This window comes from Onychostoma macrolepis, chromosome 11 (genome assembly GCF_012432095.1).
Source record: "Onychostoma macrolepis isolate SWU-2019 chromosome 11, ASM1243209v1, whole genome shotgun sequence".
NCBI lineage: Eukaryota > Metazoa > Chordata > Actinopteri > Cypriniformes > Cyprinidae > Onychostoma > Onychostoma macrolepis.
This window is the reverse complement of record NC_081165.1, coordinates 15,025,978-15,052,930: the sequence shown is the minus strand read 5'-3', so window position 1 is coordinate 15,052,930 and position 26,953 is coordinate 15,025,978. Positions and strand designations below refer to the sequence as shown.

The 26,953-nt window shown below is 37.3% G+C and overlaps 2 protein-coding genes and 1 long non-coding RNA gene across 3 annotated transcripts; 1 reads left to right on the top strand and 2 right to left on the bottom strand.

Moving 5' to 3' along the window:
* Position 1: 1 nt before the first annotated feature.
* On the bottom strand, positions 2–8,351 carry LOC131549120 (cytochrome b-245 heavy chain). The gene is made up of 13 exons (XM_058790969.1): positions 8,162–8,351; positions 7,870–7,962; positions 7,388–7,498; positions 7,173–7,257; positions 6,769–6,917; positions 5,503–5,684; positions 4,290–4,422; positions 4,109–4,201; positions 3,782–4,035; positions 1,711–1,873; positions 1,114–1,260; positions 898–1,022; positions 2–804 (listed from the first exon to the last, which is right to left on the bottom strand). The coding sequence occupies exons 1-13, from the start codon at positions 8,204–8,206 to the stop codon at positions 687–689; spliced, it is 1,698 nt and encodes a 565-aa protein (XP_058646952.1). The 5' UTR covers positions 8,207–8,351; the 3' UTR covers positions 2–686.
* A 286-nt stretch (positions 8,352–8,637) lies between these two features.
* xk (X-linked Kx blood group (McLeod syndrome)) lies at positions 8,638–16,271 on the bottom strand. The gene is made up of 3 exons (XM_058790970.1): positions 15,834–16,271; positions 12,765–13,027; positions 8,638–10,604 (listed from the first exon to the last, which is right to left on the bottom strand). Exons 1-3 carry the CDS (start codon positions 16,076–16,078, stop codon positions 9,799–9,801), a joined length of 1,314 nt encoding a protein of 437 aa, XP_058646953.1. The 5' UTR covers positions 16,079–16,271; the 3' UTR covers positions 8,638–9,798.
* On the top strand, positions 15,954–25,584 carry LOC131549123 (uncharacterized). The gene is made up of 3 exons (XR_009273339.1): positions 15,954–16,068; positions 25,146–25,215; positions 25,300–25,584. It is a non-coding gene; the product is annotated as an uncharacterized LOC131549123 (long non-coding RNA).
* The last annotated feature ends 1,369 nt before the right edge of the window (positions 25,585–26,953 follow it).

Below are 26,953 nucleotides of genomic sequence, written 5' to 3'. Positions count from 1 at the left end.
ATAATATCTGTTAAACTTTATTTTTGGGAACTGAAACTAAATCTTTCTCCTCCTTTAAAATTTGAAATCAGCCAGCACACAATAAATTTGCTAACAAAAAATTATAAACGAAACTGAAGTCCATCTATACAGCCCACATAAAATGACCTACTATAACACCATATTTAATTCAGTATCTGACTTTGTTTTAGTGGCGTGGATTGTATTGTAGCGGTATGATTTAATTAATCAGCCCCCCATATTGCTAAACTTAAAGATTTTGTAAGGGGAGGAAAGAGGAAGCAGGATAGTTTCACAGTAAAATACAGCACAGTCAAAAAAAAAAAAAAAACACTGATCTTTATAGTACATAAAAATCAATTGTGCATCATGCACAGCCATGATATATCTAGACCAATAATACAACATAATAATGACATAAACTTGCACTACAAAATATATATATATCTTGGCAAGAATTTCATTTGGAACCGAAAATAAAAACTTAATTTTTGAACAAAATATGCCAGTGCATTGAGACAAAATCTACTTGCACTCAAAATATAATCTTTGAAAGCAAGTCTGAATGTCTTATGCTGTGGTTTAAGGATTTTTCAATATTTTTAATTAGAAAACAATTCAAAAGACTCATTAAGAAGTCATTTTTTTGCAGCATTTACATAGATTTACACACTTCGTGAAGCTCATCAGAAGTTTTCTTTGTTGAATATAAACTCAGTTCCAGATTCAGTGTGTGAAATACACTGCTTCCCCAGAGCTGTGGCCAAAGCCGTAGGACCACACAGAAAAACGCCTACTTTTGAACTGAAAGAAGGAAGAGGAAAACATACTAGTTATTAATGCACATTAAGTGTAGAACGCCTTTAATGCTGCTGTTATTTACCACACTCTACGTACCCTGGGTGTTGAGTAGCGATGGCACTGAACTCATTGTCCCAGTTGGGTTTACCATACCGAGTCTTCTGCTTAAGCCCGGTGATGGGATCGTTCTCTGCCTCATATTGAACTCTAAGATGGGCCGCCTTTAAACAGTAATCAAAATAATGAGTGTCAAAGTATTTTTGTATTTCAAGAAGTTCAAAATAGTTCACTGTGTCTTGTCTTTTCGCACACCTCAGCATCTTTCCAGCGCGTTAGATAGATGTTGTAACTGAGGAAATCCCTCATGTCTTTTTCCATCATCTGCCTTTCCAAACTCTGCAGCAGGTCTGCAAACCATTCAAAAGCCTGCGTCTCCGGACACAGCCAATAGAAATAGATCTGCAGAGGTCAAGGGTCAGAACATTACATTAGTGACAGACAAAACTCCACTTCAACTTCACTTTTTTACAGAGTAATGAAAAGAGATGTTCAAAATCCCCTGTGTAAAAACCTGTAACTCTAATATGTCAACAAAATAAAAATAAAAAATTCCAGTGTTCATACTTCTGTTCTGGAAATGTAAACAAAATAGTGCATATTTAATTAGATTATGCCTCAATTGCAAACTTGCAATTGAAAGCTTGTAATACATAATTGTGTTAATGTACTGCGATTAATCAACTGTAGAAGTTTGATGAAATCTACTACTTACACTTTTTACCATATTCACATAGTGCTTTGCCTTAAAAACTGACATTTATGAGTTTTAATGAATAAGACTGCGAAATAAACAAAGATGTTGTTCTGTCATTCAAAGCCTGAATCGCTAAACCTAGTGCCGTTTATCACCTTTTTGGTGAAGACGTTTTTGTTCTCCTGGACGTGTTTGTACCACACAGACTTCAGAACGGAAGCGAAAGGTGTCACACCAATACCGGCACCCACAAGCATCACAACTTCATAACGAAAGACATCCTCACTGGCCGTCCCAAACGGCCCATCCACAGCCACCCTACACCGAGAAAAACAGACATTATGCATGGCAAACTAGCAAACTGTACTAATAACTGAGCATTGTTAGTCTTTGTATTTTTTTAGTTCTCTACTGTAGGAGGAAGAAATTAGGAAACACATAAGGAGAAATAGCAAGAAAAATTCACTCATGTTGAAATCACCATATTGCCTTCCATCTTTTCAAACAGAAACCTGCTCTCCCAACACTTCTCTTTTTTCTCAACTGTGATTGTACGCCCACATCCCCTTTTTACACATGTATTTTCCCATTTTACAAGTGAGACTTACTGGTACTATTAAAAGCACTACATCTGTGTTATTCAAGATATAAACCTGACATTAAAAAGACAAACATGTTTTCATCATTTATTCACACTCATGTCATTCCAAACCTGTAAGACTTTTTTTTCTTCTGCAGAATAACGTGTTTTAAAGGCGTGAAAATCGGACTTTTTCTGTGTTTAAGTGCTATAATTGGGTCCCCGGTGCATTTACCAACCCAGAAAACGTGAAAAACATTAACCCAGTAAATGTTTTGGTAAGCCTTTCTCTGCAAATTTTTGAAAAAAAGAGCACGTCAGATTTCGCTCCCCCTGTGAAGTAGAAAAAGGATCTTATTCTAATATCCCAGGTGTAAAACAAGTACACTTCCATAATGTACTTAAAGTGCTCTATTTTCGTGCACTAATTTTGTACTTAATATAGTAAAAATGATCCTTTAGTACTTCTTAAGGTCAACTTAAGATCATCTAAGTGTACTCAACTGTGCTATTTTGAGACACCATGAATATGAACTAAAATGCACTTTTAACATACTATCTTTGTATTTAAAAAATGTATTTAGTTACCACTTGTAGTACACTTGAACCCTTCTTTCATACACTAGTACACTCAAGTGGTAGCTAAATACATTTTTTAAATACAAAAAAGTATGTTAAAAGTGCATTTTAGTTCATACTCATGGTGTCTCAAAATAGCACAGTTGAGTACACTTAGATGATCTTAAGTTGACCTTAAGAAGTACTAAAGGATAATTTTTAGTATATTAAGTACAAAATTAGTTCACTAAAATAGAGCACTTTAAGTACATTATGGAAGTGTACTTGTTTTTCACCTGGGATTACCGCCCCTTAACCTGCAAGTTTCCACCCACAGCATCATCATTTTGTTTTCGCAAGCAACAACGGTGTACCAGTTCTAATGCATGCCAACTCTAGCATGCCAACTGTTCTGTCTTTGGTTGTACGGACAAGCACAGAACACTACTTAGATTCCCAGCCTCAGAGGAGACAAGAGAGTAGTGGATTCATTGATTTATTTACTGTATACTACGCTGCTGCCACACAGATCTAATATAAACACGCAATTTCTTTCCTAGGTGTTTACCTTCACAAACATAACTGACTGTTTTTGTAACTCATGTGTGTTTTCAACATAAACTTGTGTGTTTAAGCGCAATAAGGTATGAAAGAGAACTTAGTACTCACAGGCCTTGTGACAACCACTTTCTGTGCGCGTGCTTCGGATGTGTGCACTCAGAAAAGCGTATATCAAAAGTTTAAACTGATATAGCTTTAAAACATAATTTCAGCGCAATAGACATGATAATCAAAACCAAACAGATGCTTTTTGCAGAGTATCTGAAAAAGGGGGCGGGAGCAGTGGCTCATTTGCAAAATGATATAATAAATTATCTGTGGGGTATTTTGAGCTGAAACTTCACAGACACGGTCTGGGGACACCTGAGACTTATATTACATATTGTAAAAAGGGGCATAATAGGGCTCCTTTAAAGAATGTTCTTGTCCATACAATGAAAGTCAGGTCTGGAAGAACATAAAGGTGAGTAAATGCTGACAGAATGTTAATTTCTGGACGAATTCCTCATCTATCAATGTAATCTTACTTTGGTAGCGTCCAAGCATCCAGCACCACGGTTTTGTCACCTCCACAGGCTGTATAAAGGGCTTGTGTCCAATCTCCCACAATTCGGATATGCACGCTAAAGTGGTCTTCCTCCGGGGCAGAAGTCAAGGTAAAGGGATGCCACTCTAGCTGAGAGATGGATGGGCACTGCATGAAAACATACTGACCGACCTCCATCTTAAAGCCCTTCTTCTTCATCTGCAGCTCAAGGGTCTTGGATGGGTGCATCACTACCTGTAAAGTGACACAATACAGTAAGAGAGGAAGAAATCTATTGGTTGGTAATCAAACAGTTTGACTGACTAACCTTGGTGACAACCACTTTCTGCTGTGAACGATAGAAACGCACCAGTCTCTCACATAAATACAGAAACATGGGGCCAACCACCCACTTCCATGTCTGTAAGAGGAAGTACATGTTGAGATGCCATCAAAATGATGAATGAAATGCTAGATCTATTTGAGATTGAGATTATGTTGGGATATACCATCGGGGCATTTCCAGCAAAGACAGGTTCTGGGCAGCCGGTGCCATTTTGACCCCAGGTCTCGAACTTGCTGTGACATTTAATTGGGTTGTGAACCTCTACACTTTCCACAGTCTGGCCTCGCACGATACGCCTACACAGACACACACGCACTGTTATTGAATAAATAATGCATCGTAATTCTCTTGCTAGCATTATGTGCCTGTCAACATGTATTATGACTGAGATGTGTTATAATGCTTCATTAAAGGCTGCTAGAAAACCTGCCTTTTATTAGCTTAAAACTGTACGTCTAGCCATGTGTTCACTGGCATGAATGAGCAGAAAACAAATCATCCCTTATTAGTGCTGAACAGAATGTGTGCAAGAGGAACTGTGGTACTGACAGTGAAGTTGAGAAAGCAGAGAGCGCAACAAAGTTGAGAATTGCTCAACTTTAAACAGTACAAATGAAAGGAAAAAGAAAAGTATCCAATCACTGTGAGTGACACCTGTCAAAAACATTCAAAAAATCTGATGGATCCAGTGATTAAATCACATTTTGCATATTACTATATTTAATTCAGATGCAGTTTGCGTGCTTTCATGCTGGCTAGGCTGTAACTATAGGTTAACAGAAGTGTATACAACAAAAGATGATATAACGTATATACGCTACCAAACTACAAAAGTTGATGATCCATTATTCTAACATACTAATATGGTGCTCATTAAACATTTCCTAGTTATGCTGCTTAATATTTAATAATATACAAAGGAACTGTGTTTATTTCAAATAAAAATCTCAAATCAACTTCAAGTTGGATCCAACACATCTCTACTGTCATATTTGTCGTGTCGCGGCCTAATGGATAGAGAGTCGGACTTGTAACCCAAAGGTTGTGGGTTTTGAGTCTCAGGTCTGGCAGGAATTGTCGGTGGTGGGAGTGAATAACCAGCACTCCCTCCACCCTCAATACCACGACTGAGGTGAGACCCTTGAGCAAGGCACCGGACCCCCAACTGCTCCCTGGGAACCGCAGCATTGGCTGCCCATTGCTTTCCGGGTGTGTGTGTGTGTGTGCACTTGGATGGGTTAAATGCAGAGCACAAATTCTGAGTATGGACCACCATACTTTGCCACACGTCACGTCACTGTCATATTGTGAAATACAGATGTAGTTTTGGTTTCGATTAACAAAAAATACAAATATTAATTGAACTAAACCCTCACCCGATTCCATGAGCCACCAAACCAATGAAAAAGACGATGAACAGGTGATGGGTGAACCAGAACACCTCGAAATATGACCTTCTGATGACCTCCATAGAGGAAGTGATGATGAGGATAAGGGCGAGGGTGATGACCACCCCCGTCAGTCCTGCTATAGTAGTAAACATCACTATGGTTGGGTTCTGGGAAATCAAAAACACAAAAATGACAACATAAAACATTACTCAACATGCAACATACAATAAAAGCAACATTACATTAAAAATACACAAAGATAAAGTAGACTGCAAAAATCTAAATTAATTAAATTTCAGTCTCATGTACACTACCGTAGAAGGATTTGGGGTCAGTATTCAACAAAGACATTAAATTAATCAAAAGTAACCATTTATAATGTTACAAAAGATTTCTATTACAAATAAATGCTGTTATTTTAAACGGAATACTGGGGAAAAAAATTATAAAAATCCGTTTCCTCCAAAATATATGAAGGTTTTCACAATTGCTAGTAATGAAGTGTTTCTTGAGCCCCAAATCTGCATTTTAAAATGATTTCTGAAGGATCATGTGACACTCAAGGCTGGAGTAATGGCTATTATCACATGAATAAATTACATTTTAAAGTATTTTAAAATAGAAAACAATTATTTTAAATAGTAATACTTTACTGTTTTTACTGTATTCTTGATCAAATAAGTGCAGACTTAGTGAGCATAAGAGACTTATTTCCGAAACATTAAAAAAATCTTCCCGATCCCGAACAGTAGTGTATAATAGAGATAGTGTGTAGAGGTAAAACAATCATTAAATTTTTTTTCCCCCTAAACCCACAAAATCGTTCAAATCTGTCATAGTTGCTCTCAATAGCAGCTATAAATACAGTAGATCTTTTTATATCAGTCACAGGATGTGTGCGTTGATTGTGCTTCAACATGGCACTATTAATGCTTTTGTTATGATCATGGGCTTCTCATCCTCTCAGTGTTCTATTTCTGGCTATTTTCCACGGGTCATCATAGCAAAACCATGGCAACAGAATTTTTAAAATCATGCGATCACAACAGCGGCAGCAGCATGATGGTTATGTGATGTAACCGTGGGTGGAAGTGGGAGGTTATCCTACGGGGCTGAGATAAGTTGGAGGTTCCTTGCATAATGAACAAGATGCTGTTTCAGAAACAGAGTTTTAATGGGGACTTCTGTTAACAATGAGACTGCGTAACTCAAACACGAAACGTGTGTGAATGAAACGAGTAAAAACCTCACCGTCTCATTGCTTCTGATAGGGTTCAGGTAGGATCTGTTGTCATTGTTGCCAAACTGAGAAAGCACGTAAGGCAGGTGACTGCTGTTGATCATAAGCTGGGAATCCATGAATCTTTCAAAGTTGAACAAGTGAGCAATGATGTGGATGGCTGGGAGAATATACAAGACATCATGAGTGAGGCTTACAGAATTTAATCCATAAAATATAAATATACTCTCAGAAAAAATGGTAAAAACTGCCACTGCATGGGGTCGTGCAAAAAGTTACAAAAAAGGTTTGTGCCTTATTTATCCCTAAAAGTTACATATCAGGTTAAAGGTACATTTTAGTACCTTTTTTTCTGAGAGTGTGTGCTAAACGTTGATTTTTAGGGTTTAAAAGTGTGAAGTCTTTCTCGTTGTACCTGTGTGGAGGGCAATCATGTAGGCCACTAGTTTGTGGAAAGTGAGGTTTCTGTCTAGCTGACGGGCTGCAGTGCGGCTACAGTACTGCGAACACACACACACACACACACACACACACACACTCACAGCATTAATGAGGAGATTCAGGCTTTTTCACTTTCATTACCTGAAGTAGATAAGCCTTTCACTTTCGCTCCGTTGCTCTTTTCCTGACCTGTATGGATCCACGTAGGAACGAGAGCAGGTTTCTGCAGACGGGCAGCAAGATCAACATGCAGTTAAAATTCAGACATGCAGCTGGAGCTCTGGCCCATGAGAGAGCATGCTGAGTGAGAGAGAGAGAGAGCAAAAATGAGCCTTAGAGACAGGGGAAAGTTTCATTTCCTATTTTAAGCTCTGAACAACATATTCTCATGCATTAAAAACTGTTCTTGCAGATAAAATGTAACAATAGGCCTACATATGAGAATTGTACTTTTCTAAATACTGAGAACAATCCACTAGCTTAGTACAATATACAAATATGAAAGTAGATTAACAATATAATTTAACATAATTAACACTGGAGTGTAACTACACAAATTATTACAATTACAAATGACATCAATACAATAATTTACAATCATAAACAAATACAACAATAATACATTAATCATATTTATACATCATTGATTATATGTATTATTCATCACTTACCCCAAGGATGACTCTAGTATAGTAGTATCTATCAACCAAAAACGCCATATAAAAATGCACAAAGAGAAACGCATTGATGCCGAGCCATACCAGCTGAAAAACACAATGGAGAGCGTCTGAGAATATTTGTAGACTGATTAAGTAAATATAGTATAAAGTATATAGCATCTCTGTTCTTCAGCATGTTTAAGAAATAAAAAAACACAAATGCAATTAAAAACAATTAAGAACTTAAAATTAATTTATAAACTTAAAACTTAAAAAGTTAAAATGTCTAACTTCTATAGCTTACAATAACAAAAATGGATAGTCCTTCGTTTGCAGCAAAGTTTCCCATGATGCTGAGCTGTGTAGAAAGAGAAAATCAAGAGAGGTGTGGATGAACGATTTTGAAGAAAGCCACAAGACAAAAAGGGATTTGGTATATAAAGCAGAGAAGCAAATCAGGAAATACTGTCACAACTGTGAGACCACGAGAAACCATCAAGCAAAGTTCCTCAACATAAAGGGGATGGTCAGATGGTTCTCAGTTCTCTTTCTGATTTATAGTCAAGCCTGTCATTCATTTTTTATGGTTATATGAGTTAAATAATTAAAAAAAACAAAAAAACTTTCTCTTGAGCATATATAATTGTAAAGTGGTTTTAAGTTATCAGAAAAAAATAAATAAAAATACTGTCCTCACACATAGAAAAAATACAGTAAACACAATGAGAATGTTTCTAAATAAATAAATAACAATATAAGTTCAATAAACTGTGTACCACCATGTACAATATAACATTCTCCTTTATTTATTTTATTTTTTATTATGGGTTTAGCTGACAGTTGCACATATCAAAAGCAGTGATGTGCTCTATACAGTGTGCTGAAGGACATATTTTGAGGGAGTTTCCAGATGTGACCCAATCACAAAGTCTTGCAAAACTCCCCACAAGGGGGCAGTAAAGTTAAGATACAATCATCTACTGCCTTCAATGAAAATAAATAAATTTTTTAACTTTTTGTATGAAAAATCAGAATAATGTGCAAAAGAGGCCTCCAGATGAGACAAGTGCAAAATAGGAGTGCAAACAAAGGAAAGAAAAAACAATCGATTAAATTATTCTTTGCAGGATTATGAAGGTCCTAGCAACCCAACTGTCATTCTCTCTATCCATTAGTCCTTAAATTTCAGGCAATTGCTTGAATTTAGGCCATGTGTTATTATATGGTAGGACACTGTCATTTGACAAATCAGGACTAATTTCACAGTCTTACACACAGTATGAGTAGAGTAGTAAGATAAACTAGAAGAAAGTATTAATAATGAACCTGAGAGGTTGTCAAACATTTTTCAATACCCCCAAGGTGATGGAAAAATCAACAGCTTAAATACAATCGTTTCAATAAATCTGCTTTAAATAATCCATACACAGAGACAGCTATAACATTAATCAAACCAACACCGAACGAGGGACAGAGTGCTCCCGCATCACATGACAAAAGCAGCGGTTTCATCTTGGTAGGGATTTTCACATGCACTTCAGTGGAACATGCTGGCTCATTTGCCTTGTAAACCAAACAAGAAAAAGTATATTCATCTCAAAGTACAACAAACGTTGACTTTTACATTCCACCACTAAGGCAGAAATCCAACATTTTAATTTTATTTCTCCCTTTTGATCCTTAAAGGGCACTTCGTACATTGTTTTTATAGGGATAGTTCACTTCCAAAAGAAAATTCTGTCATTATTTACTCACCCTCGTGTTCCAAATGGTTCCAAATGACTTTATACCTTCCGTGGAATGTTATTACACAGTTATGTAAAACAACTGCCTTTGTTTGTGCTATTAAAAGTCAATGGAGGTTTGGCATGACATGAAGGTGAGTAAATGATGACAGACTTGTCATTTTTAGTTGAACTATTTCTTTAAGATGTGCTTTGCTCACACAGCGCCGCACAAACTCTGTCCAATGTCCCCTTTGGTAACGCAGGGTGGATCGTCTCCAGTGTCTTTCCCTGGTGGCTTGGTCCTCATGGAGCTCGGCTGTGAAAGTGTCCCACGAAGCATGCAGAGGGATCCACAGCATTCCCAAAAGCCTTGGGCTGGACTGGATGAGAAGAGTTGCCTGCAAGGGTGGCAAAACTGGTAAAAGAGCAACATAAAGAAAACAGCTATGGCATAACCCAACAACAGCGACAGTTCTAACACGGGAGCGTCCACCCATTGGTAGAACTCAGTCTGGTGGATGTACCACATCAAAGTCAGCCCCGTGTTCTCGACAAAACGGAGGGAATAATACACAGCGAGGCGCCTCCACGCCTGACCCTTATCGATCAGATCAGGGTCGTCCAATCTAAGCTGAACGGCAGACCAGCAGAACACGTTGATGCCGGCGTACAAGAAGGTCAACATGCAAAGGACAATAGTGGTTCCGACACGGGTCAACGTCTTCTCAATGTTCTCCGGGAAAGGAGAGCGGCTGCTCCAGAAGAGAACCCACGGGTGCAGAAAGAACAGGACGAAGTTGGCCGACACCACCGGAAGCACCCACACCTTCAACACAGAGCTGAAGAGGACCAGAACTGCCACGCGTGTTGCGATCTCGAACCCTCGCCACAGGAACACGCACAGGTATGCCAACGGACGCACGGAGACTTCGTAATCATCATAGCGTATCTTTATGGCCAGAATGTTGCAGCGTAGGGCTCCGTATACAATCGAGAGAAGGGAAATTACCATCAGTGTACCTGGCAAAGAGCAAAAAGAATGAAACATGATCACGTTAAATCCAAACATACTTTGTGGTTAAGAGCAACTGAACAAACCACTCCAGTGTGTATAGAGGCCCAAACATGAAGAAATTATAAATAAATAATTAAACCAGGAAAAACAGAAAGAAAAAAGAAATGCATGACTATATATGAACTTCTCCATTCCCACATAGAAAAGTAAAATAAATAAATAAATAAATGCATGAAAATGTATAAATAAAAACAAAGTATAAATAAATAAATGCATGAAAAAAAAAAAAAAAAAAAGAATATGTTGCCATTTGGTTACATAATTTACTATTTACTACTACTGTTTACTATTGTTGTTAAGTAATAAAATATAACAAAAGCAGATACCCTGAAGGCCCAAATCCACCAGCAGTGCAAACATATGGCCTCCATCAGCCTTCCATCTGATCTAAAGTCAGCCACCGTTTCATTACTCTATGCCTCATGGGTAAAGGGGTCAGACTGATTCACTATCCATTATGATCTGCAATACTGCTTTCAAGGATAAACCGCAAGGCTGTCAACACATTCCTCATGCAGCACGGAGGACTACATATCTGCGAGGCAGAGTCGGGTCTATAATTCCTAATATTCAATGTGGAGTGACACTTGATGGGTGGAGGGCAAAACTCTAATTATAAAAGAACAGCTTGCAAATGCCTGAGCTGTCTACAATATACAGAGTCCAAAAGAGACCATTTTCCTTGCATTTGTAATAAAATACACATTTATTATTAGCATAACAATCTAAATGAAATGTCTACATAGATACACATGAATTTGGGCAGAATATTGCCATTATATGTTGTTTCTTAGTTATTTTCACAAGAAATCCTATGATTTTATTTTGTTCCAAGTTAACAAAAAATAATAATGATAAAATAAAAACACTGTACATGTTGCAGTAAATGTTGTTTATTGGTCTTTTTATGTAAAATCCCAAAACTTTCTGTTTAGTCCTGGTTTACAACAACAATAATAATAAAAATAATCCAGGTTTCCAGGTTTGAATAAATACAAACGTTTTTAAATGTATCAGTCTCAGCCTACTGGCAGTGTATGTTATTTATTGGTTATTTTCAGTGACTGTTCATTGTTGTGTAGCGCTTCTGGGTATTTCAAAATGAATTTATCTGTGGTCTGTTGAGGGTTGCACATACTGTCTGAAAACATGCTATCTATTCTAGCTGATATTCTCAGATACAAAGTGTGCATCCTTGAGATAACAAGAGGAAACAAAACTAGAAGTAATTTCAGAGGCATTCAATGTAACTCAAGCATGCGTGTAGAATGTGTCACTGAGGGGAGCTTGTTAAATTTAGTTGGCTGACGTGGAGAGCAGTTGCATGTTTACAGGACTTACAGGGAGATTATTCTAAAGAGGAAACATAGAGAATGTGCAAAAGAGACTGTGCACAGATCATATTGGTTGGGCAGAAACATGACATGCCTCAATATATAAAAACCAAACATTTAACACTTTATTTAGGTGGAGAATGCGAGAAATGACAAAACTCATTAACCAAGAAAGTCATAAGCTCATAAGCTTGCAATGCTCCACTTTGGGAGTTGTACTTCAGAAGGCCAGATAACAGAACGAAAACAAAGCAGAAATAAGAAAAGTCTTAGTCATGCTCTAGAAATCCTAGAAATGTGACTAGTATGTATTGTAAATGATATACAGTCAGCCGCTCATTATGGCAAAACAAAGAGTTTTCATGATCTTGTATCACCTTGAAGTGACTTATTTTGTGATAACGACTGTCTGACTGTAGATTATCCCAATTATTACATAGCTAATTAATGGAAACAGTTTCATTAGCTTACTTAGAAAGCATGGAAACACGAGCACAGCTTTCTAGGAAACTGGCTTCTCGGATAAGCGATCAGCTGCCATAGGCAACAGTCATTATTCAGAAATATCTGACCACATAATCACGCAATTGATCAATCAGAATCAAGTATTCCGGAGAGCCGTGTTATAAAACCAATTACACTATGGCACTAAGCTTTCAGTTTCTCTAAAAGCCTAGTCTCCAGCAGCGCTCTATTTTAGGTGTGTCAGAATGTACTTGATACTGCTTAGTGTGTGTGTGTGTGTGTGTGTGTGTGTGTGTGTGTTCTCACCTCTACCGATGGACACCCCTTTCTGCAGCACACAGATGTAGAGTTGCAGTGTGAGCTGGGGTGCAGAGCCCAGGAAGGCCTGTACGACCGATGTCCTGGCAAAAGCGGCCCTGTGGGTGACTAACTTCCCCTCTGCCTGGCCCACTTCCTGCTCCACCTCCTCGGTCTGCCCTTCCCGGGGCATCTGCTTCTTACGGGTGATGGTGACATATGGCTCCTCCACCTTTCCGGCACTGCCATAGATACAGAAGGCATCCAAGCACCTAAAGGAATAAAACCGAACTTTATTGTTTGAATAAATGAGTGGCCAAGGTTTAAAACAAACAAACAAACAAATATTATATATATATATATATATATATATATATATATATATATATATATATATATATATATATATATATATATATATATATATATATATATATACATACATACATACACAGTATGTGTGTGTGTGTGTGTATTCTAAAACAATTTTATATTTCTAAATATTTCTAAAATTATGTTTTTATATATTTACGGTAGGAAATGTACAAAATATATTCATGGAACATGATCTTTTACTTAATATCCTAATGATTTTTTGGCATAAAAGAAAAATCGATAATTTTGACCCATACTGTCAGGAATCCTGTTCATGCACTTCCGTTCGCTCACCAGAGATCACTTGCTCACTACTATGGACTCTTGCACCACACTGTTGCACTTCACTCCGGAATACAGTTCCCATCATCCATTGCACTGATTACACATACACAGCTGAATTCAATCAGACATGCTACATAAGCTATGGACTTCCTCTTTCTCACTGCAGAGTATTGTTCTGCGTTTATCACTCACGTTTATCATAGCTGCTTTACGGAGCCTAGTTTCTATTTCCATGATTGTGTAGCCTAGTGAACCAAACTGAGAGACCATTTTGAAAGGCTCAGGAAACCTTTGCAGGTGTTTTGAGTTGATTAGCTGATTGGCATGTCACCATATTCTAATTTGTTGAGATAGTGAATTGGTGGTTTTTGTTAAATGTGAGCCAAAATCATCACAATTAAAAGAACCAAAGACTTAAACTACTTCAGTCTGTGTGCATTGAATTTATTTAATACACGAGTTTCACAATTTGAGTTGAATTACTGAAATAAATGAACTTTTCCATGACATTCTAATTTATTGAGATGCATCTGTACATATCTGTTTGCTGATGCTCGACCCTGCCTGTGTATGACCATGTCTATGAATAAAGCTTTGCGTGTGGATCCGCACGTCTCACGTCTTGTTCGCCCCGTTACACATACAATGTATTTTTGCCTATTGCTACAAATATAGCCATGCTTCTTAAGAAGTTTTGTGGTCCAGGGTCACATATATTGCCTTGGGTAAAATAAAATAAAATAAAAATTGTTCTATACTTTTTTTTTTTTTTTTATTATAGTTGAAAGAAATAACAATATTGCATTTGGTCATTAAAAATAAAGATATTAGGGGTTACTGGATTGGCTGCAAATGTCCTATAAATGCTGAAGTCCAATTATATTCATCCTCCATGTCACAATAGACCATGTCACAGTTCAGAGAATTGCGCTCAATCCAGTGAGAGCTCACAAGCATAGTTCTAGCTTACCCGAGGACAGCTTCTGTAAGGCCTCAGTGGGCGATCTGTCCATCTCATTAATTTAAAATGCAGAGGCTAGGTCTCACAGGACAGGTAGTAGGTGCCAAACACTGATTGAGTATCTCCTATCCCAAACCTTGACAACAGCCTTGCTATTTTACAATAATAGGGTGCAGGCAACCTTGATGATAATGTGATGGATGACAGTGTGTTAAGAGAAGGCCAAGAGAGCCTTTACAGGCCATTCACACTAATTCAGTGAAATAAACAACTGAAATATACATGAATCACAAAGGTCTGAAACATTGCTGGGCTTTATCTAAATGAGCTGGCCCAGGTCATGTTGCTAAACTGTACTATTAGAAAAGGCAATATCAATGCTTCAATTATGCACACAGTCAATGCAAAAACACACAGAGACTGATAGAGATGGAACAGTTCACTGTGAGGCCTGGACTGGAATGGAAAGGAAACTGTCAATAACATACTAATAGATGATTTGAGGACACTAATTGTCCATAAATGGCTTGTGTAATTAATAAATAAATAAATAAATAAAATAAAATTTACACACACATACATATAATGTAATCTATTATTTATATTACCATTATGTGATGTATTCCAGCTAACATAACAATTTTTAAGACATTACAAGAACACAAGAACAGAGAACATAAATATAATGTTAATAATTGGTTCACAAAAACATTATTTAACATAAAAATAAAATATAAAAATAAAACTAAAGAAATACAAATCTTGTGCTAATGGTAGGGAACGTACTCGTTAAATTCTATCATTTAAAAAAACATATATCATAACATCATCTTTACTTCATGTGAAGTGGCTCTTTTTATTAGCATTAATTCATACAGTAAATAATTAATTGATGAAAAATGGACATGGTAATATTAAAAACATTCAATTGTGTTTCCAATAAACATACTGTTCAATATATCATGGCCTTGAGTAAAAAGCTACTGCAACTATTATCACTGTCACTTATTTTAAAAGCTATACAGGCATATCCAAATATAGATTATATTTTTTGTCTAATAGAATGTTAACAGCTTACAGAAAATTATTTAAAAGCACATTATCAGAAATGAAATGTGCGCATTTCGTGGAAAGCCCCGAGGACATGAAGCCTTGAGCCCTGAAACCATGAAACCTTTGACACGACTGCGCACTGTGGACTATGAATTAAACGACAAATATTCATAATATTTGTAACAGGTAAAGCACAGGTTCATGTGGGTTCGGGGGGAAAAAAAAGAAAGAAAGGAAAAAAAACAACCCACCTTCGTTATGTGTATAATTCGCTCACAATCATGGACATTGTTTATGTCTTCCTCCAATACGTAGATGGATAATTCCCTTCCACAGGCTTGTAATAAGGAGAAATGCATCCAAATAACGTTACACTGAAGAAGAATCGCAAATTGGCCACTCACCTTATTATCGGTCCTAGTTGTAGTATATGAAGCAGTAGCACTAGAGGTCTGTCTCTGCTCAGGTCTCTGTGAATAAAGATCAGTGTGAGCTGCACCAGCACGGATGGCACAAGCGTGAAGAGGAGCGTGAAGCACTGCCAAATCTGATCACCAGCGGAGCGATAAGTGCTGCTCAGATACAGAGCAGCCGTCGTCTCGGCCGTAAACAAAGAGACCGACACAAGGACAGAGCTAGGTAGTCTCATCCTCACTCAACCATGTTGGTTTTCTGCTCTCGGATCTCGTGAGCCTGCATTTTGAAGTTACAGTGGACGTATCAACCACCAGCAGCAGCAGCAGCCGCAGATTCACAGCTGATCGCCGCGGCGAATAGCGGTCGTGTAACCGGTAGAGGGCGCAGTGAGCTCAACGTTTACTGTGACAGCGGCGTGTTTATGGAGTCACGTTCTACCTGGGGCCTGTTTCATAACAAGTTAACCAAATAAACCAGGTTTATTTCAGTTAGTCTGACTTATTTTGAACCAAATCAACTGACAATAAATCAGACTACCTGAATAAACCTGATTTATTCGGTAAATTTGTTTTATGAAACAGGCCCCAGATCACCGGCGTCTATGACATCCTGGGTTGAGCCCATTTAATTTACACGTGTAGCCTATAATTCAAACCAGAATTCAGATTTTTTTTTTTTTTTTTTCAGTTTGTTTTAGATAAGTATGACCAACTTAAAATTAGGAATCAAATTAAGTTCGTAACCATCCATAAAACAAAGAAAAAGATTAAATCAAATCAGAGGGAAATTAAAAATACTGTATTTGACATCAGATGTGTCAAAAAGTATATAGGTCCCAATTCGCCTATTATACTATGCCCTAAAAGTATGTACTCTTTTTGTGAAGAAAAAGTAGCCTACATACTTTTGAGTATGTAGCAGAATAGTAGGCAAGCTTTGGGACATAATACTTTGTCATAGCTGTGTCTTCAACGGACGCTCTGATGCTTAGTTATGTGCATCCTGTAACTGTTTAAACTGCCCTGCTGTCAATCATCTTGTCACAGTTAACATCATCCACATTTCGTTTACTTTGATTTCCTACCGTATTGTAGAAATAAAGATAACTCTGCTCATGTGTTTGCATAATGATGCATTTCAAAGTTAATGACCAAACGTATCATTATAAAAGTTCACAGTGTTGCTGCAGATGAAATATAACGTAGATAACATTAATTTTTAATTTTTTTTTTTTTTTCATCAGGTTAGACACTGATTATTTATCAATCGGATCCCTTTATTTACCTGTCCGTCGGTCCCGCATATCCGCCATGTTTGTAGTTTTTTTTTTTATTTATTTTTTTTTTTTAAACACACTTTTTATGCTTGTTTGTAGTTCTAATCCAGGTGTGTCAAACTCAGTTCCTGGAGGGCCAGAGCCCTGCAGAGTTTAGACGCAACCCTAATTAAATCCACCTGATCCAGCTAGTCAAGTCTTTCAGGCTTATTTGAAAGCTACATGGTATGTGTGTTGGAAATAAACTCTGCAGTGCTGCGGCCCTCCAGGAACTGAGTTTGACACCCCTGTAATCGAATCCTGGTCCACCGCGCAATGTGTTGTGGGCAATATTAGCCGTTAGAGTGTGCATCACTCCATCCGGGAATCTTTGGCATACTTTTTTAAACATACTATGATTTGGGACATATTAATTCTATTTTTGAATACTATTTAGGACGGATAGTATGCGAATTGGGACGCAGTATATAAGTATAAGTTATTTGGATGTGTTCGGTTGTACGCACGTCAACAGCGTCGCCATCTTGGAAAGGTCTTTTTTATTTTTTGCAAGTAACGTCTGAAATTGAATACAAACTGTTAAAGTAGGCCTACAATGACAAATGGAACTAACAATCAATTTGTTGTGAGGGATTTAACAAAGTAAACATATAATAATAAAAAGAATAGGCTATATGCTTTACTCTAGTGGGGGATATAGGGGAAAAACTCAGTTCACAGATGACTCGATCTTATTTAAAATATATGTTTTGCTTTTTTGTTTCTTTTTAATTTGCACATGCAGGGAATAAGCAAAACGTTTTAATTCAGAGCAATATATATATATATATATTTTTAAACTTTAGACCATTTCTTCCATAGCCTAATATCAATGAGGTTATTAAATGATGTAAAAATCTAAATTGAAATCACAGTATAAAATGATTGTGAAGGGACATCTAACTGATTCATTTTCAGATGCACAAAAAGAGCATTCTGTTTGAATATTCAAAAACTTAGATGAAAATGACTTAAAGGGACACAAATTGTGAAGGGTATGAATTTCTTTAGCCTTGTTGAGTATTACAAAATTATTATGAACAGACCATATGTTACACAAAGATAAGGAAGGATAAATTTGTTTCCATGACGACATTGCTTTTAGGGCAGTACTGCTCTGTAGGCCTATATCTATCCACCCTATTCCTAAACGAGGAAGCCTATGGGCGAGACTTCCGGTTCATTAGCCGCTATAGGGAAATAACGAGAAGAATAACAACATGCAGTAAGCGGTAAAAGTGTTTGCATTTCAAACCAGTGTGTTCATAATTAAGATAAAATAATATGGTAAGACACACCAATTTGCAGTATCAAGCAGCAAAACGAGTGGTTTTGTACAGCTAAAAATAGCTGGAAGCAAATGAGACCGGAAGCAAGACCCATAAAATTTGCAAATGGCCATGCCCATTTTTACGTGCACTGTAAAATGTAATAAGTTGAATTTACTTAGAAAAAGTGAGGAAACCGTTTGCCTTAAAATTTCCAAGTAGAGTAGAGTATTAATATTTAGTTGGCGTAACTTAACACAATTTGTAGAGACAACTTGTTAATCAAGTCTACTTAAGTACTGTTGACTTAAAATCATTATTTGAGTTAACTTTCTATTAGTGTTCACATTACTGGAAAATATTAGGAAACCGATTGCCTTAAAAATTCCAAGTAAACTAAACTAAAAACAATAAGTTAAGACAAAAAGCAACAACTGAACTTGAGTTTAACATTGTTTATTACGGTATATAGTAAATCTCTTCAGGTACTACAGCGTACCAAACAAAGTCAGATGACCCAACTCTATAAACAGTTTTTTGAATGTAGCATTAACAATTTTTGACAAACAAAAAACACATCTTTACCCATGTTAATCTCATAAAGCAACTTAAAAGTGCAGAGCGAATGCAGCTAAAAAAAGGATCCTGACTGCTTGACAATCTTTGACGTGAAACTGAACAGGTGACTTTTTTAAATAATCAACACTAGCTTAAGTCTTAACAGTGCTTACAATTAAAAAAAATACGTTTAGCAATAACACTGCTCTAAAACTTAAGAACATTTTTTAAACATTCTTTAACGTTTAAAAACATTTTCAACAAAGTTTGACAGGTAACAACTGAAAAGTGTAATTAAACAAACTTCTGTGCAACCAGAAGATTAAAGGGATTCAACCATCCCTTTAAAACAATCTCAAACAGCTTCAACTTACATCAGCAGCAGATTTTTAAGTGACTGTAGTTTTGGTTTCAGAGATTTGTGTCCAAGAGAAAGAAACACTCTCTGAATAAAATCAAAGGCGTTCTTGAGCTGTGGAGGGTACTCCAAATTCAACGCATATATCAGCCCAAAAAGTAGACACATGGCATCTGGAAGATTTTCAAGATCATCCATCGCGATGACTCCTTCCAAGATGATTGCGGTGTTCGAAGCTTCCAAATGCAGTGCTTGTGGGGAATCCTGGCTATCTTCTGGTATCATAGTCAGTATCCCGATGGAAATCTGGGGTGTGTCACATTCACAGTCCTAATTTAAAAAACAAAAAAGGAACAGCAATATTATAATTTTTGTTACATTATAAATGGGAAATCTCACAAAAGTATATGTCACCTAAAGAATCAGGACCATCTCTTGGGCCATGTTCTAAAAAAAAAAGATACAATTACATTTTACAGTGTATGTATAACATAAAATTAAATATGAAATTAGTTAATAAGACAGTAACATACACTGAACAAAATTATAAACGCAACACTTTTTTTTTTACCCCCATTTTTCATAAGCTGAACTCAAAGATCTAAGACTTTTTCTATGTACACAAAAGGCCTATTTCTCTCAAATACTGTTCACAAATCTGTCTAAATCTGTGTTAGTGAGCACTTCTCCTTTGCCGAGATAATCCATCCACCTCACAGGTGTGGCATATCAAGATGCTGATTAGACAGCATGATTATTGCACAGGTGTGCCTTAGGCTGGCCACAATAAAAGGCCACTCTAAAATGTGCAACAACCTACACATTCGTTCAGGTGAATTTTCAAGAATGAGGCCATTCAAAACAAAAACTTGATTAAAAAAATGCAGCCAAAGATGCAGAGATTAGCAAATGTTAGACTGCTCATTTCGATGAACACAATCCAACAATTTGATCAAAAAAATATAACATCCAAGTCAAGTCAAGTCAAGTTGAGCTTTATTGTCATTCCGCTACATGCGGGGGCATACAGTGGAATGAAATGTCGTGCCTCACAGGACCACGGTGCTACATAAATACAGGCATACAACAATGGAGTAAGACAATATAAACCTATACACAACTATCCTACTGATAGATTTTGACTATAAATATACTATCTATAAAAAGTACCTATACAAACTAAAAAATACAAACTATACGAATGCTTCAGATAAATACTGTACATGTGCAAGGAGAAACATTGAGTTCAAGCAGCTGGCTGGGGAACAGTGCAGGATGATTTGTAGTGCATGAGCATGTAAACATACATATATTACTGAGTTCTTTTTGTGGGATTTGTGTATACACAGCAGTGTGTGTGAAAAGTGACTAGTGCGCATAGGAGGAGAGTGTGCTACTACAGGTGGTTTGTACAGGCCCACTCACCTGTGTGTAGCACACTTCGAATTGCACGTTACATGTTACAGGAGGTAGGGGGTTTGTATGGGGGTTCAGAGAGGGGCGGGGTGATTTGAGTTCAGGGCTCTCACAGCCTGGGGGAAAAAGCTGTTGAGCAGTCTGGCAGAATGGGCTCTGATGCTCTGGTACCGTCTTCCTGATGGTAGGAGCTGGAAGAGACTGTGGGAGGGGTGTGGAGTCCTTCACGATACTGTTGGCTTTGCTGGAGCATCGTGTGAGGAAAATATCCAGGATGGAGGGGAGAGGGGCCGATGATCCTTGCAGCAGTGTTCACTGTCCGCTGGAGGGTCTTGCGGTCTGCTGCAGTACAGTTCCCGTACCAGACAGTGATGCAGCTGGTCAGCACACTCTCAATGGTGCCCCTGTAGAAAGTGGTGAGGATGGGTGGAGGGAGACTTGCTCTTTTCAGCCGGGCGGAGGAAGTGTAGGCGCTGTTGTGCCTTCTTGGAGAGTGACATGGTGTTGGTGGACCAGGTGAGATCCTCTGTGATGTGCACCCCAGGAATTTAGTGCTGCTGACTCTCCACAGGCGAGCTGTCGATGGTCAGTGGGGGTGATCACGGAGTTTCTCCTGAAGTCCATCACAACCTCCTTTGTCTTACTCACATTGAGGGACAGGTTGTTAGTGCCACACCATTCAGCCAGCTGTGCCACTTCCTCTCTGTAGTGCGTTTCATCGTTGTTGCTGATGAGACCTACCACTGTTGTGTCATCAGCGAACTTGATGATGTGGTTGAGCTGGACTTGGCAGTGCAGTCGTGGGTCAGCAGCGTGAAGAGCAGCGGGCTGAGCACACAGCCTTGTGGGGCACCTGTGTTCAGTGTGGTAGTGCTCGAGGTGTTGTGGCCGACACGGACTGACTGAGGTCTTCCGGTTAGAAAGTCCAGGATCCAATTGCAGAGGGAATTGTTAAGGCCCAGCAGGTTGAGTTTATTTATGAGCTGTTGTGGGATTATTGTGTTGAATGCTGAGCTGAAGTCAATGAACAGCATTCTAACGTAGGAGTCTTTATTTTCTAGGTGGGTAAGAGCCAGGTGGAGAGTGGAGGAAATTGCATCGTCCGTAGAGCGGTTCGGACGGTATGCAAACTGGAGCGGATCGAGTGCGTTGGGGAGGCTGGTTTTGATGTTGTGCATGACTAACCTCTCAAAGCACTTCATTATGATTGGAGTCAGTGCTATGGGATGGTAGTCATTTAGACAGGACACAGGTGATTTCTTTGGTACCGGTATGATTGTTGTGGATTTGAGACATGTGGGGACGACTGCCTGGCTCAGCGAGGTGTTGAAGATATCTGTTAGGACATCTGTCAGCTGTGCAGCACAGTCTTTCAGTACACGGACAGGTATGTTGTCGGGACCCGCAGCCTTGCGTGGGTTGATCCTAGATAGGGACTTCCTTACGTCGGCTGGAGACAGACAGAGCGCCTGGTCGTTGGGAGGTGTGGGCAGTTTTGTGCAGGTGTGTCATTCTGCATTTCAAACCGTGAGTAAAAGTGGTTGAGTGCATCTGGGAGGATGTGTCGTCATCACAGGCCTGTGGCGGGGGCTTGTAGTCTGTGATGGTCTGAATAGCTTGCCACAGGCTCCGTGTGTCACTGCTGTCTGTGAAGTGATTGTTGATTTTTTGAGCATATGACCGTTTTGCATTTTTGATGCTGCGGGACAGATTGGCTCTTGCTGTTTTGAGGGCTGCTTTATCTCCTGATCTGAATGCTTCATCTCTGGACTTTAGCAGCCCACAAACCTCTGCTGTCATCCATGGCTTCTGGTTGGCGCGTGTGGTGATGGTCTTGGTGACTGTCACATCATCAGTGCACTTTTGGATGTAAGCAGTCACAGTTTCAGTGTACTCCTGCAGGTCTATGTGGTTGTTGTAGGTGGCCGCCTCTTTGAACATGTTCCAGTCTGTGTCCTGGAAGCAGTCCTGCAGTGCTGAGGTGGCATTGTTTGGCCATACCTTGATCTGTTTGTGAACCGGTTTGGCCAGTTTCAGAAGTGAATGTTGCTATGTAACTCTACCTTACTTAATCTGATTATTACTTGGTCGATTGCTGTTTATTAAGCAACTGAAAAATATGACAAACAAGAGATGACTCACCTCTCCATGTGCTTCTCCCATCATCAGATGCACTGCTGCAAATCGATTCCACCTATTGGTGGAACTGTGCATAACCACTCATTTCAAAATATTCATTATTGTAAGTAAAGTGTAATTGAACCTATTTAGTTTAATAACTTTCACTGCTAAAAAGTTGTCATTACTTTGTTAAACTTAGTAAAGTCAACAAACTTATTCAAAATAAGTTATAATCACTTACTTTTATTAGTAAGATCATCAGTTACGTTTTACAGTGGAAGAATAAGGCGGATAAGGCAGGGTAAACCATTCTTGAAAAAAAGTTCCAGCCCTTTCAAAACACTCAGAATGCTCAATAGAGTCAAATGCCTTATAGAAGTCTAGAAACAAATGGCACCTTCTTCAATAAGATCAGAATAATCCATCATATCCCATACAAGATGTATTTTACTAGAAATATGTCTACCCTTTATAAAAGCTGATTTGAGTTATTGAAATAATATCTTCCAGACAAGGTTTTAATCTTTTTGCAAATAGAAAAGTTAGCCTTTTATAACAGGATTTAGGAGAAGGATGGGCCACCAATTTTCAATGAGGATTGTCTTTATTTGGCTTTGGCAGAAGTGTAATAAGACCTTTTTTCATAGAGTCTAGTGATTCACCAGAACTTAAACAGTCTTCAAATACATGTGAAAATCGAATTTCATAGATCTTTCCAAAGAATTCTATGAAATTACAATGGAAAGCCATCAGGACCGGGACTTTTATTTAAAGGAGTTTTGAATAAAATACAATCTAACTCTTCTAAAGTTATGGCTTTCATAAGCCATCATGGAAAGGTTAGCGATCACACCTGTGCTGTCATATATTAATTTTACATATTTGATAATTTGATATATTAATGCCAAGTAGGCGGTCATTTGGCTGCATGATTTTGTTGAGAACTTTTTTTCCCTCTGTTTAAAAACAGAAATTTTGCAACAGGTTGGCCCAAAAAAGAAAGACACTACACATTTTTATCCACCTAATTTTTCAACGTGAATGGGCTAAGCTTCCTATTCATTAGCCGGTATAGCCTAGGTAAATAGAGGAATAACAAAGTGCTCTATTTTGCTCTAAAAACCAGTGTATTTTTGTTGATTACGATCTTAAATCGAAAGAATATTGTAACATTTTTTATATTGTAACTAACAGGCATTTGCAATATCAAGCAGTATGAGAGACTGCTTTTGCACGCCGTAAATCTTGCACATTCAAGTTTAAAATGCCAGTTCCTGCTTTTACTTGAGAATGTAGTCTGATGTATTTCGGTGATTTGATGACTTCTAGCAGGTGAACGGACTTTTTTCTAAGGGTGAACAGATAGCAGCAAAAGGAAGAGGCAGTAACCGCTGAGGAAAAAGTAATCCCACTATAGTTCATGAAATGGGTGGTCGGATGGAACAGAGAAAGATAAAGTTACAAATAATAGAGTCAAATTAAATAGAAATGTAAATATAGTAAAATATGAAGTTAATGGCATTTATTTATTTTAATTAATTTATTTATTTTACCCTTTGACACTGTTCAGCCCAGGTCTAGTGGTGCTAATCACTTATGGGACTCCTTCATTTTTTTTAGATTACAATTTATTTAGAATATCTAATTGCACTCCTGCATATATCAACACTAACCAAGCTGTAATTTATAACAAACACCAATAGAGGGCACTGATTTAAAAAACAAAATAAAATCTATAGTTTCATCACACTGCTCCCTGTCAGGATCAAGCACTTGTTGTAGCATACAGAGCACACCCGCCCTACATACGGTCCATGCCCAGGACCATGACTTACCCAGTTACTCTGACCCCTCCAGTAGGACAAGTGTTCTCACACCCTAATGGTAGAAATAACCTCCTCTGTGTGTGTGTGTGTGTGTGTGTGTGCGTGTGCGTTCTTTATTCCTGCCTTTTTCTTTTTCAAATCTGTAACTGTCAAAGCACCTTATTACTGATTTTCTGGAGCTCAGTGATCAAACTACAGATCGTCAACACACTCTCAATAGGTAAATGATTTCATTCTTAAATTTAAATACAAATTTAACTTTAAAGTTGTGTCTGGTTTTCAAACAAACAAGTTCTTTTCTCTTATTTTGATCACATGTACGTGTGATCAGCTCTGTTAAACTGAGGATACTCCTCTTCTCCATTAAGTAACAGAGACATTGAATTTATAATACATAGATTTTTTTTAATTATTATTTATTTATTTATTACTAACAGAGGTTACACTCTTATTACTGATTTTCTGGAGTTCAGCTAACTACACAGACTGTCAGAACACTCTCAACAGGTAAATGATTTCTTTCTTAAAATGTCTATAATTTTTAACTTTCAAATTGTAACTGGTTCATGTCATGACTTTTTCTCTTTTCAGTTCAAGAGAACATATAAGTGTGACCAACCCTGTTCAGTTAAGGACACTTCTCTCCTCTTCACCACTAAGCAAGTTAAAAAAAAAAAAAATACTGAATTTATGGTCCTTTTTTGTTTTTACAAAAACAAATGGAAGGAGATGCATTGTAACTCTAATCTCAATGTATTTCAGATGCATCACATCCTACAACCTCATAATCTTCAGAGAGAAACAGGCACTCAGTCACACCAAAATACACATAATGATGGATTTGCGGGCATCATAGAGGATTATTAAAATAGAGTATTTCACTGGAACTTGGTCTTAATTTCACCATTTTATTTTACTTCTTGAAGTATTTATTTATGTTCCATTTATTAATGTATTCTGCTAATAACTGTTGTTAGAACGCTGTCATTTTTGCTACAAATTCACATAAAAAATAAAAGTACCTAAATGACACATGTTGTTGTTTTTATGTAAAACCCTAAGACACTACAAGATATTATTATACCAGGCAGATAGAGGGGTAAAAAACAATATTAATCAATAATATATACAAATAATATAAATAATAATATAAATATATTAATACTAATTAAAATAAACTGTTGTTAAAAAGGTTATTTTTAACACCATTAAGGTCCTATATAGCATTTTCAAAGCATGGTTCTTTATGGAACCCTATTAAAAGGGTTCTATTTAGCACCAAAGAGGGTTCTGCTATTGTTACAAGCCGAAGAACCCTTTTCTGGTACTGTTTAGAACCATTTTTCTTAAGAGTATAGGTACTACAAGGAGAAGGTGATTTATGAGGACATTTCCCCATGTCCCCATATTTCAAAAGGCTTATAAATCATACAGAATGAGTTTTTTTGAGAAAGTTAAAATGCACAAAGTTTCCTGTAAGAGGTAGGTTTAGGTATAGGGTTGGTGTAGGGCGATAGAAAATACGGTTTGTACAGTATAAAAACCATTACGCCCATGGGATGTCCCCACTTTTCACAAAAACAAACGTGTGTGTGTGTGTGTATACATATATATATATGTGTGTGTGTGTGTGTTTTATGTATATTATGTATTTGCAAGTTAGTCTGAGTAAGAGTTCATAAGACTAAATTTAAGTTAAAATTAAATTATGACCAAATGCTGTATATGTAAATGGCAAATTAATGAAAATGTAAAACAAAATAATTCATTTCACTTTTTCCATATAAACTTCCTATCAAGTTGCCATTTTATATTTCATAATTGCAACTTTACTCTGAATCAGAAGACTCCCATACCTTCTTATGCGAAGTACCTTTTTATACTGCATTTAAACGGGTGTTCTTTCATTCAGGTCAAAGTGTTTACAGCAAGTCCTATTATATATCCTGTATGTTATATATATATATATATATATATATATATATACAGTCATGGCCAAAAATACCGGCACCCTTGGTAAATATGATCAAAGAAGGCTGTAAAAATTAATCTGCATTGTGAATCATTTTGATCTTTTATTTAAAATTTTTTTTAAAAATCTAACGTTTTATTGGATAATAAGAATTTAAAATGGGGGGAAATATCATTATGAAATAAAAGTTTTTTATCAAATACACATTGGACACAATTATTGGCACCCCTAGAAATTCTTATGAGTAAAATATCTCTGAAGTATATTCCCATT

Bases quoted from the DNA above. Each gene is read 5' to 3' on its own strand.
- xk (XM_058790970.1), bottom strand. From the start codon at position 16,078: ATGAGACTACCTAGCTCTGTCCTTGTGTCGGTCTCTTTGTTTACGGCC. The intron at 13,028-15,833 runs GTGAGTGGCCAA...TTATTCCTTTAG, and splicing joins CAACTAGGACCGATAATAAG to GTGCTTGGATGCCTTCTGTA. The intron at 10,605-12,764 runs GTGAGAACACAC...GCTCTTTGCCAG, and splicing joins AGGGGTGTCCATCGGTAGAG to GTACACTGATGGTAATTTCC.
- LOC131549120 (XM_058790969.1), bottom strand. From the start codon at position 8,206: ATGGGAAACTTTGCTGCAAACGAAGGACTATCCATTTTTGTTATT. The intron at 7,258-7,387 runs GTCAGGAAAAGA...GTGTGTTCGCAG, and splicing joins TCCTACGTGGATCCATACAG to TACTGTAGCCGCACTGCAGC. The intron at 4,036-4,108 runs GTTAGTCAGTCA...GTCACTTTACAG, and splicing joins AGAAAGTGGTTGTCACCAAG to GTAGTGATGCACCCATCCAA.